The 19,007-nt window shown below is 44.4% G+C and overlaps 1 protein-coding gene across 2 annotated transcripts in view; it reads right to left on the bottom strand.

The window, feature by feature from the left end:
* Positions 1-19,007, bottom strand: part of LOC100987783 (serine/threonine-protein kinase 32B) — a 447,537-nt gene that overhangs the window by 79,028 nt on the left and 349,502 nt on the right. The window contains exon 6 of one of the 2 annotated variants that reach the window (XM_034951905.4): positions 5,068-5,157. The exons of the other annotated variant lie outside the window; for it this stretch is intronic. Coding sequence (XP_034807796.1) covers positions 5,068-5,157 — 90 coding nt within the window. The remainder of the gene's footprint in view (positions 1-5,067; positions 5,158-19,007) is intronic. 2 annotated transcript variants of the gene reach the window in all.

The following is a 19,007-nucleotide window of genomic DNA, read 5'->3' as shown; positions in this document are numbered from 1 at the left end:
TTATAATTCAGGAGCTCAGTGTCAAAAAGGCAGCTTGGTGTAGTAGCAAAAGCATAGACTTCAGATCAAAATAGACTTGGCTTCAAATTCTGGCTCCTTCACTGACCAGCTGTGTGGCCCTGGGCAGGCTAATTAACCTCTCCAGACCTCTGGTTCCTCACACATAAAATAAGAGATGTAGAAACGTCATGTGAATCTTCTGAGGATTAAATGTGAAGACAGGCAGGTAGCGAGGTCCCAATACAGGTCAGATTTCTTCTCCCTTTTGAAAGCAGGGCCATGGAGGAGAGTGCCCAGCTGGGTCCCCATGGCTCTGCTTTCCTGGAGACCAAGAACCTGGACTGGGCTGCCTCAGACAGTGTGAGGCAGGAGCAAGGTCAGGAAGCCCCAGTAGAGCCTTTGAGGAGGCTCGAGTGAGTCTGTTAGGCATGGTGCCACATGCAGGCAGAGACATCAGGGCTGGTAGAAAACTGCCTTGAACTTGGCCAGGTGTGGTGGCTTATGCCTGCAGTCCCAGCACTTTGGGAGGCTGAGGCAGATGGATCACCTGATGTCAGGAGTTCAAGACCAGCCTGGCCAACGTGGTAAAACCTTGTCTCTACTAAAAATGCAAAAATTAGCCAGGCATGGTGGCTCATGCCTGTAATCCCAGCACTTTGGGAGGCCGAGGCTGGTGGATCACGAGGTCAGGAGATTGAGACCATCCTGGCTAACACAGTGAAACCCCGTCTCTACTAAAAATACAAAAAAAATAGCCAGGCGTGGTGGCGGGTGCCTATAGTCCCAGCTACTTGGGAGGCTAAGGCAGGAGAATGGCATGAACCCAGGAGGTGGAGTTTGCAGTGAGCAGAGATCACGCCACTGCACTCCAGGCTGGGCAACAGAGCAAGACTCTGTCTCAAAACAAAAACAAAAACAAAAACAAGATACAAAAATTAGCCAGGCGTGGTGGCATGTGCCTGTAATCCCAGCTACTTGGGAGGCTGAGGCAGGAGAATCGCCTGAACCTGGGAGGCAGAGGTTGCAGTGAGCCAAGATCATGCCATTATACTCTAGCTTGGGTGACAAGAGTGAAACTCTGTCTTAAAAAAACAAAACAAAATAAAACAAAAAAACTGTCTCGAACTTCTCCAGTGGTCCAGGATCTACACTCCTTGACATCAATTTGCTTTTCGGAAACAGCGTGAAAGCAGTCAGAACGAATCGGTAGGAATACAGAGGAGGCTTCTAATGGGAGCTGCTGCCCTTACCTGGCGTCTCTCTTCTCAGCACTCCCCTGTGGGATGTCCCCCTCAGCCTCCACGTGCCCCTTCCAGCACAGCATTCTTGAGCCTCAGAATCGGTTCTCTGCCTTCCTGCATCCTCCTTGGGGGATCCTGTCCACTTCCATGGCTGTGCTGCATCTCAGTGCTGGCAGGTTCTCCATCCACATGTCCAGTCTGCATCATGCCACTTCACAAACCTACTGCTCTTGCTGGGTCCCCTACAGAGTGAGCACCACTCTGCTGCACAATCCAGAGACCCGAGAAGTTGCCGTTGCCCCCATTCTCCATCCCATCAGTTGCTGAATCTCGCCCAGTTGATCTCTCTTGAATCTCAAGGCAGTGACCTCTTTGGTCAGACTTGCCCCAGCTCCAGGTCCTTCCAGAAAGCGATCTCAGAAAGGTCGTCAACAAAAAAAGCCTTGTTGGAGTAAGTGTTCAGGCTCCCATGAAGACTACTTGTAAGTGAATGAATTCACTTATATGGATATCTGCTGGTATTTTTGCTAAAAAGGAGTTGCTGTCATGGGAGTCCACGTTGAGATGTACTTCAGAGCTTGGGTTTTGGAGTCACATTGACCTGGGTCTGACTCTTGCCAACAATGTCAACATGGGGAAGTCACCCAACCTCCTAAGCCTCCATTTCCTTAACTCTAAAATGGAAAGAAATACTTGTGTCTATTTCATGTTCGAGGGCATTAAAAGAAGTTACAGGTTATAGTTAATGTGCCTGTCTTCATGTTAAATGAAATTATAGGTGGAAAGCACTTAGCTCGGTAACTGACATATAGTAAATACCCAAAAGCAAGTTGCCTATTATTTATACCATTGCAGGTATTTATAGTCAAACTTCATTTATTCTATTTATTTAATAAATCAAAGATTAATGACATGAGTAGTGGATTCTAGGGAGATGATGGTATAGATTTTGAATCTCCCCAAATCTGCATATAAAACAGAGCAAATAGATCGCTAAACCAAAAACTCATGGATGCATTTGCTACAAAAATAAGTTCTCCCTACAACCCTCAAAATACAGGTGGATAGCAGCAAAACACAACAGTGACAAGAAGCGCATGGTAGTGATTTCTACACGGAAAGAAACCAAGAGAAGCAACAAAGCAGCATTCTATGGACCAGAAAACAAAGAACTCCAAAATACTCAGCAGGTATTCACTGGGAAACACAGACAACCACTTTGAGAACAGCGGCTGAAGCTGGTAGGAGTTTGTACAGTCTAGTATCAGGGGCACTGAAAGGGCTCTTGATAAATTCTGAAGGAGACTGAAGAGTCTGGGACATCAAAAGTCTATAATCCACCCAGCCACAACTCCTTCCAGGAAAAAGCCCCAAGGAAAAACTGTGTGAAGTAGAACCAAACTGCCTCAGGACAGAGACCCTACAGACAAAGGAAAGAGGAACTCCAAATAAAAATGGGAGAGGAGAACAAAGCCAGGAAACCTGGATAGCAAGCTGCCTTAGATTTTGACACTTCACCAAACAACACAAGAGATAGGTCTGTTAAGTTAGGAATGCTATCCTGAACCACACCATCTTCTAAAAGTTTAGAAAAACAAAGTTCACATAAAATGAGCAATTTCTACCCCTCTCTCTTGCTGGAGGCCCCTCAGCTGGCTCTATTTTGATCTCAAGTCTAAAGGTGGAATTTATCCTTCCAGGGAAATAGTCATTTCTTTTTATATCTGTAAGGAAGACAATAAGAAGGTTATAGCGGATCCCCAAAAACCTAGTGTTCATGAAGATAGATTGGAATTTAGGCTTTGCCAAGGGCTCAGGGAGGTCTCTTCTTCCTCAGGCCATGTGGAATTCAAACCCTCCACCATGTCCAAACTAAGCCTCCTCCCCCACTGCAATACCCATGTGCAACTCTAACTCCTCCAGGCGGTTTTAGGCACTGTTTATGCGGTCAGGGAAGAAAGATTTTGGTTGTTTAATTCAATATACAGTGCCTTATAAGGCACAACCTGGCCAGAGTTAAGTGAGGCCAAACTGGGAACAGGGCATTTTCACTGCTGAATGACAGACAGCAGCAGAGAGTTCAGCTAAGATGGTGGACTCCTCATCCCAGTGGTTAGTTTTCTGCGGCAAAAGTTGTACCTCTGGTTAGGTACCGCCTATAAATGCTTCATCCAGTTATCAGATTCTATGCTTCCTAAGGCCTCCTTCTTCCATTTGAAAAAGGAAAATAAAAGAAAAACATTAATAGCAGTAACCATTGGAAGAAAGATATGGAGAAATATGGGCTTTAAATGTTTGTGCACCTTTGTGCAGCACTGATTACATTTTCTAGCCTTAAACATGTATTTCTTATATCATTTGCAATGGTAAATGGGGATTATCTAGGCATAAAACTCATGCATATGATACATTAATAATCATCAACAATTACTGAAACAAAAGAGCAACAGAAAAGTATCAAAGTCAAATTCCATACCAAGTTATTATAAGTAAAAGGAGAATGAAGAGCAGAATAACATCATTACAATAAAAACACACAGAAAGATGTGCTGATAAAACAGAATGAAACTATAGCCTACGTTTCAAAAGAGTTAAAAGACACAGTGATGGGTTGTTTCATTAATGGTTCCCCAGTGCATCAGCCTTCTGATAGCCATGCTCCATGCAGTTCCCTTCCACGTGGTTGGCTATGTGACTTGCCTTGGCCAACAGAACACCAGGAAATGTGAAGCAGGCAGAGTCCTGATAAGCATGGCAGAACTGGCTCTACCATCTTGAAACTACATGTGAGGAAGCTCACTCTAGCCACTTTGATGATGAAAGACCACATAGAGAAAGAGTGATATGTTCATCTCAGCTGTCCTAGCTGAACCTAGCTCCCAGCTGACCTACCAGTTGAATGCATCTTCATGAGTGAGCCCAGCCAAACCTGAGGAAAAACCACTTGGTCAACCAAAAGAATTGTGAGAAATAACGTTGTGATTGTCTTAAACCACTATGTTTTGACACAGTTTGTTACACAGTAATTGATAACAATATAGACATTCAGAATTAACACGTAATAAAGACATTAACAAAATTATATAAGACATGAAAAACAACATTATTTAGAATAAAAAACTCAGAAATCAGGTGGGAGAACTTAGGGAGAAAGAAAGAAAGGGAAAATGATTTCAGAAATGAAGACTTCAGTAGAAAACACACAAAACAAATAAACACAATAGATAATGCCTTGGGAGAAGAGAAATATAACAATGAGAACATTTTTAAAGAAATGAAGGAAGAGGTAATAAAGATTTGAGGGACACTGACGAATGCTGAAGATTGGCAAAGAAGATCCAGCATTCAGATAAGAGGCATCCATAACCAAGAAGATAAAAACAAGAGAACAGAATGCAAACTAAAAACAATAATTCCATAAAAATTCCTTAAAAAACCATTTAAAACTACACATTGAAAGAACACTGTGTGCCTAAGAATGTAGGCCTAGAATGACCACCACCAAGTTAAATTCTGGAAAATACTGAACATAAATGGAAAAGAAAATACTTGTTTTGTTTGCCACCCTCTCAAGCCTGAGCCATGGCTCTCTGGCTGAGCAGGAGTTCTCTAGAAAACCAAGAGGAGAGGGGTTGTCTAGCAGAGGAGACAGCTTGGAAAAGGTCCAGAGCTTCGAGGGAGCATTGTATCTACTGGGAACTGTGGAATCTCATGTGAGCATGGGAGGGTATGTGGCAGCGGGCAGTGGCAGATGAAACAAGAGAAGGATGCTGAGTCTTAGGCAGTGAGCCCGATCACATGAAAAGATGGGGCCTGGAACACTCACCCATGTAGGGCTTGGTGCCAGCCATGGAGGAAGCCCTTTCTGCTCCTTTCACTACCGTCGCTATGTTGAAGTCTGTAATGTGAACATGTCCTGCAAATACAGAAACAGAAACTCCAGTTAGCATGGGCTGCAGGCAGCTGGGTTATTTAAAGCTGTGGTTTGCAAGGTGAGATACCGTGAAGAAAACATTAGAACTTCTATTTATAATACTATCGTATCTGATACTTTAAAAATGTTTATTTTGTGTGCATGTTTCAGAATGTAAATTCATTTGGTAACTTATGCATATTATTTTTACATAAATATATTGAGGGGCAGGATACATTTCTTATGGATTAAAAGTTTGGAGACACTGATGTGGAGAATTAAAGCTCCTAGAAATAACTGAGACAGGTCACTCCAGACGCCTTCTCTCAGGAAAACTGTAGGTGGGCTATGGCTGGGGCAGGGGTAGGTGAAGAGGATTCTCCCACCCAGAGGACACTGCTTGTTCTGCTGTTTGTCCGCTATGGTCATTGGAGACCTTAGTACTGTACTTGAGGAATTTAGTAGGGAGAAGGCTGTGGTGTTGAGACCACCTTCCATCCAGGATGAAGTGATGGCAGCAGATGGGCATGGATAGGCTGGGTGCACCTACAAAGTAGGTGTTCAAGAAACATGACAAGGAAGGAAAAGGGAAAGAGAAGAAGGGAAGGAAACTAAGTGATGTGCAGATAAAAGAGGGAAACAGAAGAGAAGGAAGGAAGGGGACAGGGAGGAAGGAAACACCTAAATGGTCAGTACTTGTTTTTTGGGAAATTTTGGTCAGTACTTGCTTTTTGGGGAATTTGGTACATATAAGACTCCAGCTCAGAAAGCCTGGGATAATAGTTATAACTGCAATTACATTTCTCTCTATTTGTCTGTCATCACATCATGTGAAAATGGCTGGTTGGATTTTCACCAAACCTGAGAGTGGCATTTGGCATGTGGGACTTAAATGCATAGATGGGTGGCACATGCAAAATTGACTTTGAGGGACTTGGAAGGCATCACCAAGAGATGGGAAAACACATTCTGGAGCAGGTGCATTGAGGCATGCTGAGAAGCCCATGGGACTATATATGGGAGGGGCATACCTGATGTGATCGGCTACAGTGGACAAAAAAAGCACCAGCAGTTTAACATACAACCCTCTAATCTCAGACTCAACTGCCAGCACTGACATGTGAGCAAGCTGCTCAGCCAACTATCTGTCCAGTGATCCTAGGTGAGATGCAGCAGCAAGGTATTTATTCAGTGAGGATCCATAATACTCTTCAGATACTTGTGGATGAAGCTTAAGTCACCCAACCAGGTCTTTGCTGGGATGCACAGTATTCCTACCTAGGCAACATTCCTAGAACATACCCAGGCTGCTTCAGCCTCTGGGGCTTCCTCAGGCCCCTCCCTGTGGCTGCAATGAGTATGTCTCTATTCAACCATCCATGGTCCTGTCTGAAAAGTGGCAGTGTGTAGTAGTAGTTGGGTGCACACACTCTGAGCCAGACTGCCTTGGTTTGGGCCTCAGCTTTGTTGGGAGTAGCTGTATAACCTTGGGCAAATAATTTAATCTCCCTGGGCTTCAGTTTCCTCACCTATAAAATGGGATGATGATAATAAAATACCCATCTCAGAAGGCTGTCGCAGAAATCAGGGAGTTTATACACATGAAACGGTTAGAGTGATGGTGACATGCAGAAAGTAGAGAAGCTTCTCATAAGTGTTTGCTTTTAGCATTATTATCCTGCCAAGGAGTGGCTCAAAACCCATCTTCTCCAGCCAGGACGAATCTATCTCCTGCACCCTCCTATTCCCTTATTTCTAATACCAACAAGAAAGCAAACTCATTACTGTTTTGCACTTTGAGGCATGTGAAGGTGAGTGTATGTTGTAGTCACTGCCGTACCCCACAGCCACATAGTTCCAAACAGAGTGACACATGTCAGCATTGGAAGAGGACTATGAAGCCTTCAAATACGGTTTTTGTTTGGTTTTCTTGCGCCTTCTCCCTCTTTCAAAAGTTTGGTATTTTCATGATGAAAGTGATGCCAGCTCATTAAAATAAGTGAAAGAATACAGACATGTTTTTGGGTTACCCCTTTAAGCCCCTCAATGTCTCTCCCACCCCCATGTAATCAATCACACAATTCATCTGGCTTCTCCATGATTTCTCTTTGCTTATGCAAATGTATATCCATATATATGGGGGCTTTGGTTTGTTCTTGCAAACCAAATGAGATCATACTGCATGGGTCACTCTAAAAATTACTTTTGAATTTAGCCATGTCTCATGGAGTGTGCCTAAGAATATATACCCACAGTGCTCCCCAGTGTCCCCCAAGCTAGTATACGCAGGTCTATCTATGACATCCACAATCCTTTATCCTCCATTCTAAGTCCAATTTTTTCCACAATTATTTTGGTGGTAAGATTTGACCCGAAACATTCTTTTTTAGTTTTATTTATTCCATTTTGGATGAATATCCACGTTTTGCTGTAGAAATATTAATGTATTTGATTACAAGGTGTTCCTCCAAACCTGTATGGAGTATTACATAGTATAAAAATACACTATTTAAGATATTATTACATATGTGTTAAACACGTTATTTTATATTGTTATCATATATGTTATTTAATATAAATGAATTTTTACATCTGAAAAAAATTCTGAATTATGAAAACATATCTGCCCCAAGGGTTTCAGATAAGAAGCCATGGACCTATAGTTACACAGTATTCCATAGGATGTCTGTATCATACAATGTATCATTTATTCAGCAATTCCCTATTATGGGTATTCAGGTTGTTTCCAATTTTGCTTGCTTAATTGTTTGTCTTGTTACTATAGAATATGTGACAAGAATTCCTGAATATATCTTTACATATTAGTAATTTTATTTTGAGTAAATCCCCAGAAGTAGGATTGCTGGGACCAAGGGTATGCATATTATGTTCCAAAAAGCTATAATTGATGGCACTATCAACAGAATATGAGCACGTGTATTTCTCTGCACTTTGCCAGCACTAGTTGTTATCAGTGGTTTTGTTTTGCAAGTTATATGGTGAGAAATGTTACCTCGCTGCAGAGGAGGCTGCCCGTTTCCCATGTGATCAGCCTCTCGGAACCTTGGTCAGTTTTCACTGGGAGCTCCTTGTCTTCAAGATACATTTGCCCTTTTCTCCGCTATGTGTATTGCAAATATTTTCTCCTAGCCTATTGTTTGTGTTTTGACTTTGTTTATAGTGCCTTTTGCTATAAAGAAGTTTTAAAAATGCAAATAATGTTAATTTTGTTTTAAGTGTTGTTTCTCCTATAATTTTCCAATTTTCAGGAGCTACCCAAAATGATATTCTTTGTCTTTGGACAGTGTCATGCATGGATATGATTCCCTAGAACTGCAGAAGCTATTTGCGACCACAAGGAAAAACAGCATAAAGATGTAGGCTGTCCATGGAGAAGGCAGAGCTTCAAGTATAGCAGAGAAATGGTGCCAGAGCCTGATCAAACCCTGCCTGAAGCCTGATTCCACTGAACTTCAGCTAAAAAATACCCTTTACTATCTAGGACTGTTTAAGTTGGGCTCTTTGTTCCTTGCCACTGATGCAGACCCTTACTGACTATGTGACTTAGACAGGTTATTTAAGCTCCGAAAGCCTCAGATTCCTCATCTGTAAGAAGGGTATAATATTAATAGGGCCTTGTGGGGTAGTTATAGGGCTTAACAGGATGGTTAGGAACTGAGAACATGACATTTGAGCAAAGATCTGAAGAAGAGGAAAGCAAGCTGTCAACAGGGTTTCTGGAGGAAGAGGGCAGCTGACAGAGGGGACTGTCAGCACAAGGGCTGTGTGGGGAACCAGCAAAGATGCCAGGGAGAAAAAGGGAAGGAGTAGGAAAGGAGCTCAGGAAGGGAAGGGGAAAATGTGTCAGACCTTCTGGGCTGAGACAGGATGGTGGCTTTACTCCAAGCAAGAGGGTTTTGATATGATCGGACTCAATTTTGAATACTCTTTCAGCTGCTGTGAATGGATTACAGGGGCAAGGACCAAAGCAGGGAAACTCATAAAGTGGGGGAAAATGCAACCCCTGGCTCCTTTAAGCCACTGTTATTTAGGGTTAATAACTGGTGCAGAATAGGTGTCAAATCTCATCTTAATCCTTCAAGTGCTACTGAGAGGAGGGTATTGCTATCCTTGTCTTTACAGAATAATAACCTGAGGTTCCAGTCACTAGTGTTGGGGCCAAGGTCTCAAGGCTGATATATGCAGAAGCCAGAGTGGAGCTTTCCCCGTCCCACTCTCCTCCTACAGAGCTGGGTCAAACAGTCCTGATCTCGTTACCTCCTGGCCTTCAGGGTTGCTCTGGAACAGACGTGCTGTTTCCACCCAGGAATTCAGGTACAGTGGGCAACACCCTGCATGACAGACAGCAGGATTCCACTTCTGCTTTCCCCTGGCTGTGCTAACTGATGAGCTGTGACTTCCCAGTGGGGCCTCATCTAATGGGCAACCGAAGATGTAGGAAAGTGAAAATTAGTGCCCAACAAGATTTCCTATGAGTTCCTTCTCAGGAGAATGAAAGTTTACTAAAGAATGTGAAAATACGAACTGGTTTACTTTCCATAAACTGAAAACATCCAAAAATCAAAGAGAAGGAGATCAGGACATTGTGTATGACCCATTAATACAAATGCTAATAGAGTGTCGATAATCAATAACCATGCTCCCAGGCCTGTTTACGTATCCTGTACTCCAGACATGCATCTCTTCTTTCTTTGAACACATGGAAATTCATCTCATCTCCAACCCTTTGACACCCCTTGGAATGTTCTTCCCTCTTGACTTCCTGGTAGATTTTCACTAATTCTTCAAAACTGACCCCAGGACTTACACGATTGATAGACTAGCTTTTTCTACTCTAGTTTTTGCGCTCATACTTCCACTACCAGGAAATGCACTACCACAGAGAGTGGTATCTCTATGTCTTAGTCAGTTTGGGCTGCTACAACAAAATGCCCTTAACTGGGTGAGTTAAACAACAGTCATTTCTTTCCCACAGTTGCAAAGTCCAGTAGTCTGAGATCAGGGTGCCAGCATGGTTGGGTTCTTGGTGGAGGCTCCTATGGTTCAAATGTATTTGTCAAAATTCATATGTTGAAACTTAATCAAATAAGTTACAGCCATGCCTCAGTATTCACATGGGGAACTGGTTCCAGGACACCACAGGAATACTATAATCTATGGACAGTCAAGCCTCTTATATAAAATGTCTTAGTACTTCATTTAACCTGCACACAACCTCCCACACACTTTAAATCATCTCTAGATTAATTATAATGCCTAATACAATGGAAAGGCTATGCAAGTAGCTATTTTTAGTTGTATAAATTGTTTGTATTTGTATTATTTTTTATTGTTTCATTGTTATTTTTTGTCTGCTACGAAATCATTTTTGACCACTTTTTACCCACGGCTGGTTGAACTGAACCCATGGATACAGAGGACCAACTACATTAAGAGATGGGGCCCTGGCCGGGCACAGTGGCTCACGCCTGTAATCCCAGCACTTTGGGAGGCCGAGGTGGGCAGATCACGAGGTCAGGAGATTGAGACCATCCTGGCTAACACAGTGAAACCCCATCTCTACTAAAAATACAAAAAATTAGCTGGGCATGGTGGCGGGCACCTGTAGTCCCAGCTACTTGGGAAGCTGGGGCAGAAGAATGGCATGAACCCAGGAGACGGAGCTTTCAGTGAGCTGAGATAGCGCCACTGCACTCCAGCCTGGGTGACAGAGTGAGACACCATCTCAATAAAAAAAAAAGAGATGGGGCCTTTAGGAGGTGATTGGATTATTCACCTCATGAAACAGGCCTCACACTGCATTCACCGTTTTGATCTTCCATCTTCTGCCATGTGAGGACACAACTACAAGATATCAACTAGGAAGCAGAGAGCAGCCCTCACCAGACACTGAATCTGCCCACGATCTTGGACTTCCCAGCCCCCAGAACTGTGAGAAATAAACTTCTATTATTTATAAACTACCCAGAAATGAAAGAGACCTTTGAGCAGTCAAATCCTATCACCTTTCTTCATTCCTTATTGTTTGTAGGGATATCATAATAGTCAGAGGAGTATTGACAACATTCCATTTTAACTCTTGACTTTTAATACTGCAGCAACCTGATGGAATAACCCCACGTGGTGTTTATCAAAGGAATTCGAGCCTGGCTGTAGCCTGGTATAGCAGTCTTACTGGGACCTCCAAGGCCACAGCCTGGGAGAAGAGGACATCTGCTTGGAGGGGCAGGCCTTGCTCTTTTTATGAACACTTTTACGGGTGCCATGCTTCCCTAGAAATTCCTGGGAGTGGGTGCAAATATTGCTCCCTCTAGAGGAAGGAAGACCAAGAGTTAGGATGAAAGGGAATCTACACGCGGTCATCTCCTTTCAAGTATTCTCTGGCTGGTTTCACTTTCATCATTCTTGAATTTGGAATAAATCTCAGGTGAACATCTCTCCCCATCTCAGCTGGTTTACCGGACCCAAATTATGCCTAAGCCAGAGGTTAAAGTGGTGCTGCTTCAAAGAAGCAGCTGAAGCCCAAAAGAGATGAGAATCAGGGCTGTGGGCCCTTCAGCTCCCTCCCCTGGTAGGCTCCAGCCGTTTCCAGCAACCCTGGCTCTCTGCTAATAATAATTGCACTTTGGAGCTGTGGGTGCTGATTGTAACATTGGCTGCCACTGTTCAACACAGGATCAAACACTCTGGGCACCACACAGAACTATTCTTTTCTTCTCATTTATCTTCATGGAGATCACAGCAAACTTATCACAGGACAATGGTAAAAGGAAAAAAGAAGCCCAATCAAATTCCATGGCACTAGCTTATCCAAGCTTCTTTTGGCTTATGACAGTAGGAAGACTATGTTTTCAGCACATGTCTTTGCCTGATAAAGAATAAAATGAGCCTTTGATTTTTTTTCTGTTCCATTTAATTTGGCTTCCTTCTGTACCTTGGTCGTGGGGTAGGAATGCAGGGCCTTAAAAAATCATCTGTCTGCTCCAGGCTGCCCCCATGCACAGGTGAAGAGTGGAAAATAACAACCAGTGACAAGAAATGCAACATTTCTGGGCTTTACTGAGCTCCTTTGCTGAGATTTGGGAAGGACACTTCCATCCCCAGCTAATTCTGGTGCCCCCATGCCCTGTGATTCCATAAAGCCTGCCAGGCATGTGCCCCCAGTTTGAGCTGATGCTGCATGGAAAGCACGCAGTCCAAGGCTTTTGAGAGAGCTCAGAAATTTTTAGTGTTATTCCACCATTTCTCTATGTCCATGATTCTTAATGTCAAGCCAGTAGCTTTTGACGTTCATTAGTGCTGCGAAGCCAAGGCTCCCTGACTAATACACTTCCTTTCTATCTCACAGTATTGAGCATGTGATTTTATGAATCATATTAATCACAATTAGTAACATTTTGGAGAAGTTTTTGCAACGCTTTCCCTACTATGATCTACTCCTTGCAATGACTCCAGGAGGTACCATGCTGGACACTAGATTCTCACACTTAGCATCCTCTCCCACTCCTTTCTTTGCTACCTCCTATATCACAAGAGCCAGAAGGGGAAAAATGCATTTTCTAACTCTCTTGCAGCAAGGGTTCTGGCCGAGATTTCGATTCTGCTGATGAGATGCACTCAGGTGAGAATTCATGAAAGCCAAGCAGAGGCCATCTTTTTGGGGGCAGAGCAATCTCAATAGATGGAGGAGTTCACTGGGGCAGGGCCTGTCTGAACATTGTCTAGTCATCCCATCCGTGGTGTAAACAGTTGAGAAAGTGACTGTCTCACCCAAGCTCCTGCAGCCAGAATTCAAGCCCCAGGTAGGTTTCACTCTGAGCCCCATTGTCTTCCTATTTCTTTAAGCCATTCTCTCTTGAGGGCAATGAAGCTCCGACAAGTAAAATGAACTAAGAATAGGCAGCTGCCCACGGATGGCACTGCCTCCACCCTGGGTCATGGGGTGGCAAGACCACTGCTTCCTCTACTCTGCTCCTAACTCATTCCATCATATGGGGCTCTTTTCCAGACAGGTGTGCCTCATGAAGACAGGGGCTAGGTCACATGTTTCTCCAGATCAGTATCAAATACTGTCCTAGGGACAGTGCATAATTAAGATTATTCTTACCAGGCAGAGCTGGAACTGGACCTAGTGTTAGCAGCAATATAGGAGGGAAGGATTGTCCTTCACTTTCAATTTCCACGAGGAGGATACATTAGTTTGTTCCTGCATTGCTATAAAAGGATACCTGAGTCTAGGTAATTTATAAAGAAAAGGGGTTTAACTGGTGGCTCATGGTTCTACAGGCTGTGCAGCAGGCATAGTGGCACCTCCTTGGTTTCTGGAGAGGCCTCAGAAAATGTACAATCATGGTGAAAGGTGAAGGGGAGGCAGACAAGTCACATGGATGGAGCAGGAGGAAGACAGACGGGGGTAGGTGCTACCTGCATTTAAACAACCAGAGCTCACAAGAACTCACTCATTCATGAGAACACCCCCAGGCTCTCATCAACTCCTACCAGGCCCCACCTCCAACACTGGATTACCATTTGACATGAGATTTGGGGGAAGAAGACACAGATCCAAACCATACCAGAAGGATTTGTCCTAAGTACCTTATTAGCTTCTTTCCAGCCCTTCACTCCCCATCTCAGTCCGTTTGGGCTGCTGTAACAGAATGTCATAGACTGATTAACAACAGACATGTGTTTCTCACAGTTCTAGAGGCTGGGAAGTCCAAGATCAAGGCCCTGACAGATTTGGTGTCTGTGGAGGGCCTACTTCCTGGTTCAGAGGTGGCAACTTCTTGCTGTGTTCTCACATGGTGGAAAGGGTGAGGGAACTTTCTGGGGTCCCTTTAATAAGGGCACTTATCCCATTCGTGCAGGTTCCACCCTCATGACCTAATCACCTCTCAAAGGCCTCTGATACGGTTTACATCTGTGTTCCCACCCAAATCTCATGTCTGATTGTAATCATCAGTGTTGGAAGAGGGACAATTGTAATCACCAGTGTTGGAAGAGAGACCTGGTGGGAGGTGATTGGATTATGGGGTTGGATTTCCCCCTTGCTGTTTTTGTACTAGTGAGTGAGTTCCCACAAGATCTGACTGTTTTATAAAAGTGTGTAGCACTTCTCCCCCACCCCCCAAACTCCTGCCATCCATGTGAAGACCTACTTACTTCCCCTTCACCTTCCGCCATGATTATAAGTTCCCTGAGGCCTCACCAGCCATGACTCCTGTACAGCCTGTAGAACTGTAAGTCAATTAAACCTCTTCTTCATAAACTACCTAGTCTCAGGTAGTTCTTTATAGCAGTGTGACAACAAACTAATATAGAAAATTGGTACCAGTAGTGGGACATTGCTATAAAGACTCCTGAAAATGTGTAAGCAACTTTGGAACTGGGTAACTGGCAGAGGTTGGAAGAGTGCGGAGGGCTCAGATGAAGACAGGAAGATGAGGGAAATTTTGGAACTTCCTAGAAACTTGTTAAATTGTGACCAAAATGCAGAGTGATATGAACAATGAAGTCCAGGCTGAGGTAGTGTCAGATGGAGATGAGGAACCTATTGGGAACTGGAGCAAAGGTCACTTTTTTTATGTGTTGGCAAAGAGGTTGGAGGCCCTAGAGATATGTGGAATTTTGAACTTGAGAGTGATGATTTATGGCATCTGGTAAAAGAAATTTCTAAGCAGCAAAATGTTCAAGATGTAGCTTGGCTGCCTCTAACAGCCTATGTTTATATTCATGAGTAAAAAAGTGACCTAGAAATGGAACTTATATTTAAATGGGAAGCAGAATGTAAAAGTTTGGAAAATGCAGCCTGGCCATGTGGTAGAAAAGAAAAACCCATTTTCTTGGGAGGGTTTAAAGCTGGCTGCAGAAATTTGCATGAGTAAAAGGGAGCTGAATGTTAACAGCCATGACAATGGGGAAAATGCCTCAAAGGCATTCCAGAGACCTCTGCAGCAGTCCCTCCCATCATAGGCCTGGAGGCCTAAAAGGAAAAAGTGGTTCTGCTGCCAGGTCCAGGGCTCTGCTGCCCTGCCTAACCTTGAGACACTGCTCCCTGCATCCCAGCCACTCCAGCTCCAGCCATAGTTAAAAGGCCTTAGATACATCTCAGGCCACTGCTCCAAAGGGTGCAAGCCATAAGCCTTGGCAGTTTCCATGTGATGTTAAACCTGTGGGTGTTCAGAGGGTAAGAGTTGAGGCTTGGGAGCCTCCACCTAGATTTCAGAGAATGTATGGAAATGTCTGGATGTCCAGGTAGAAGTCTGCTGCAGGGGTGGGGCCCTCGTTGAGAAATTCTACTAGGGAAGGGTGAAGGGGAAATGTGGGGTTGGAGCCCCCACAGAAAGTCCCCACTGGGGCACTGCCTAGTGGAGTTGTGAGAAGAGGGCCCACCATTATCCAACCCCCAGAATGGTATACCCTCCAACAGCTTGCACCGTGCACCTAGAAAAGCCACAATCACTCAATGCCAACCTGTGAAGGCAGCCGAGGGGGCTGTACCATGCAGAGCAACACGGGCAGAGATGCCCAAGGCCTTGGGAACCCACCCCTTGCATCAGTGTGGCCTGGATGTGAGATATGGAGTCAAAGATTATTTTGGAGCTTTAAGATTTAATGACTGCCCTGCTGGGTTTTGGACTTGCATGAGGCTCCTTTGTTTTAGCTGATCTCTCCCTTTTGGAACAGTTGTATTTACCCAATGCCTGTAATGCCCATTGTATCTTGGAAGTAACTAACTTGTTTTTGATTTTACAGACTCATAGGTGGAAGTTACTGGTATTGTCTCAGATGAGACTTTGGACTTTTGAGTTAATGCTCAAATGAGTTAAGAATTTGGAGGACTTTTGGGAAGGCATGATTGTATTTTGAAATGTGAGAAGAACATGATATCTGGGAAGGGTGGAAGGGGAAATAATACAGTGTGTGTCTGTGTTCCTGTCCAAATCTCATGTCTAATTGTAATCCCCAGTGTTGGAAGAGGGGCCTGGTGGGAGGTGATTGGATCCTAAGGGTGGATTTCTCTTTTGCTGTTCTCATAATAATGAATTAGTTATCACAAGATCTCGTTGTTTATAAAAGTGTGTAGCACTTCCCCTGACTCCTGCCAGCCATGTGAAGGCGTGCTTGCTTCCCCTTCACCTTCTGCCATGATTATAACTTTCCTGAGGCCTCCCCAGCCATGCCTCCTGAACAGCCTGTGGAATTGTGAGTCAATTAAACCTCTTTTCTTCATAAATTACCCAGTCTCAGGTAGTTCTTCACAGCAGTGTGAGAATGGACTAACACAGCCACACCTCCTAACACCATCACCTTGGGGATTACAGTTTCAACTTTTGAATTTTGTGGGGACACAAACATTCAGACCATAGCACTCCCTCACCAAGGGAGGTGAAGTGATGATGTGACGGGTGAATTTAGGGTGAGCAAACTGGCCCTACTTAGCTTGGCTCTGCCCAGGTTCCTCTTACCAGGAATGGGACCTCTCTCCTGGTCCTCCAAGCTCTTGGTCTGACTTGGGCAGTCCCTCACTCCACACAGGCAGGGTTGGGGATCTTGGTGGTGAATGCCTCTGTCTGGGTCCCATGCTAGGAAGCCCTTACTAGGTCTCACACACATCCTAGCCTATTTCTTATTTGTGAAAATCCCCACTTTGGGAGGCCAAGGTGGGTGGATCATGAGGTCAAGAGATTGAGACCATCCTGGCTAACACGGTGAAACCCTGTCTCTACCAAAAATACAAAAACTTAGCCAGGTGTGGTGGTGAGCGCCTGTAGTCCCAGCTACTTAGGAGGCTGAGGCCAGAGAATGGCATGAACCCGGGAGACGGAGCTTGCAGTGAGCCGAGATGGCACCGCCGCACTCCAGTCTCGGTCACAGAACGAGACTCCATCTCAAAAAAAAAAAAAAAATCGCATACAGAGAACACAGGGGTGTTATGAATTTAATTGAGTCCCTTTTCCTCCAAAATTCACACATCAAAGTCCAAATTCCCACTACCATAGAATGTGGCCTTATCTGGAAATAAGGTCATCACAGATGATGAGGTCATTATGCTCCCAAGTGTCATGGGCCCGGAGCGAGGAGGGTAACACGTCTGAGTGGGATGATGATTTCTCGGAGGTTGGTAGATTAAGAGACCAAAATATGGAAGAGGATATCCATGTTGATGAGGGTGGATTTGACTGAAATGTGCTATGTCTAGTGAATGAATGAATGTACTATGTAATGTTAAGGATTTTCAGTACTGGTCGATATTCGTGTGGGATTGATTTGTATGCAAATGTATAACAGTTGATTGAGGGATAACTAATACTTGCTTATATACACACATTATGATGAAGTCATATTGAAATGGGCTGGGCCCCAAATTCAGTATGATGAGTGTCCTTATCAAAAGGAGAAATTTGGACGCCAACACGCACACAGGGAAAATGCCATGTGAAGAGCAGAGTTATGCTGCCACAAGCCAAGAAGCTGACAGAGCTGGAAGAGGGCCCTGGAGCAGAGCCTTTCCCACCCACTTCAGAGGAAGCAGGGCCATGCTGACACCATGATCCTGAACTTCCAGCCTCCAGAACTGTGAGACAATATGTTTCTGTTGCTTAAGCCTGTCAGTTGTGGGGCTTTGTTATGGTAGCCCTAGAAAATACAGGGGCTATTTGCTGGGGTCCTCAGTGTCTCACATACCATGTCTTTAGGACTTTAATACCCTCCCTGGCACAGTGCTGCAGCAGAAACCCCATTTCTGGCAGCTCGCTGGAAAGAATCTCACTACAATCTTCCCCAGGACACGTAGAACAGCTTTAAAGTGCATTACTATGTTCTTATCCTTACAGTCTTGGGACCCATATGGTTCCAAGACATCCACCACTGGCTCCTCAGGCTTAACAGAAACATCTCAGTCTTCCAACTTGTATGAGTGGCTTCCTCTCCCTTCCTTCTCAACTGCTACAGTCCCCAAATCTGATGCTTCACAAGCAGTACATGCCTAATTTTTTAATTTCCTGGAGTCTCTTCCTCCTGGCATGCTGGGGGTAGCACATACAATGCTTTGACAAGAGAAAAGTGGGTGCTGACATGGCTGGCCATGGCCATTTTGGGGAGCACTCATCACATTTATCAACAAATATGTTAGCAACAGATGGAAAGGCAATTCTTTGAAACGAGTTCAGTTAATGAGTGTTATAAAATACAGTGTATTAATAGAAAATGTGAGGTACAATAAGGCCACCAGATCAGGAGATGACTGATAGTTTGTTACAGTTCCCAAGAATAGGGCGCAGGCTATGTCATGGGCAGGGGAGACAGGGAAGCATCAGGGCCGCTCAGGAGGATGGGGAGTGGGGAAATGTGGGCCAGAGCCTTTATTGTGGTTTCCGTGGGAAGGAATGGGTGAGGCAAGGTTAGCAGACTTATGATTGACTAGTCTGAGTAATTTCAGTTTGCTCTGGGTTTTAGGGGCTGTCTCTAGTTGTCTGGTACCTAGGGGAATTAGAGGAAGTGAGGAGGGGCCTGCAACATAAAATTCCTAGGACAGCGGATAAAGGAGGTGTTGGGGGTATGGCTCTGGATTGGTTGGTTGGCATCTGAAAAGTGTGCCTTGGGGCAGGTTGTTTACCAGCCCTAGGATTGGCCAGCCCTGGGCAGGGCAGTCCATCAGCTTAGCAAGGCTCCAGAGGCCAAAGCTTCAGAATACAGAAAATACAAGAAATGGAATATTAAATAAAGAAAACAAATCCACTCTGACCACGCGGCTGCTGCATTGCCAGCTGCTGAAGATCCAGGTCAGGTTTCTGAACCCCACTGTACCCATCCCACGGCCACAAGAAATG

This window comes from Pan paniscus, chromosome 3 (assembly GCF_029289425.2).
Source record: "Pan paniscus chromosome 3, NHGRI_mPanPan1-v2.0_pri, whole genome shotgun sequence".
NCBI classification, from domain to species: Eukaryota; Metazoa; Chordata; class Mammalia; order Primates; family Hominidae; genus Pan; species Pan paniscus.
The sequence above is the reverse complement of the archived record's forward strand: the minus strand, read 5'-3'. Positions and strand labels throughout refer to the sequence as shown.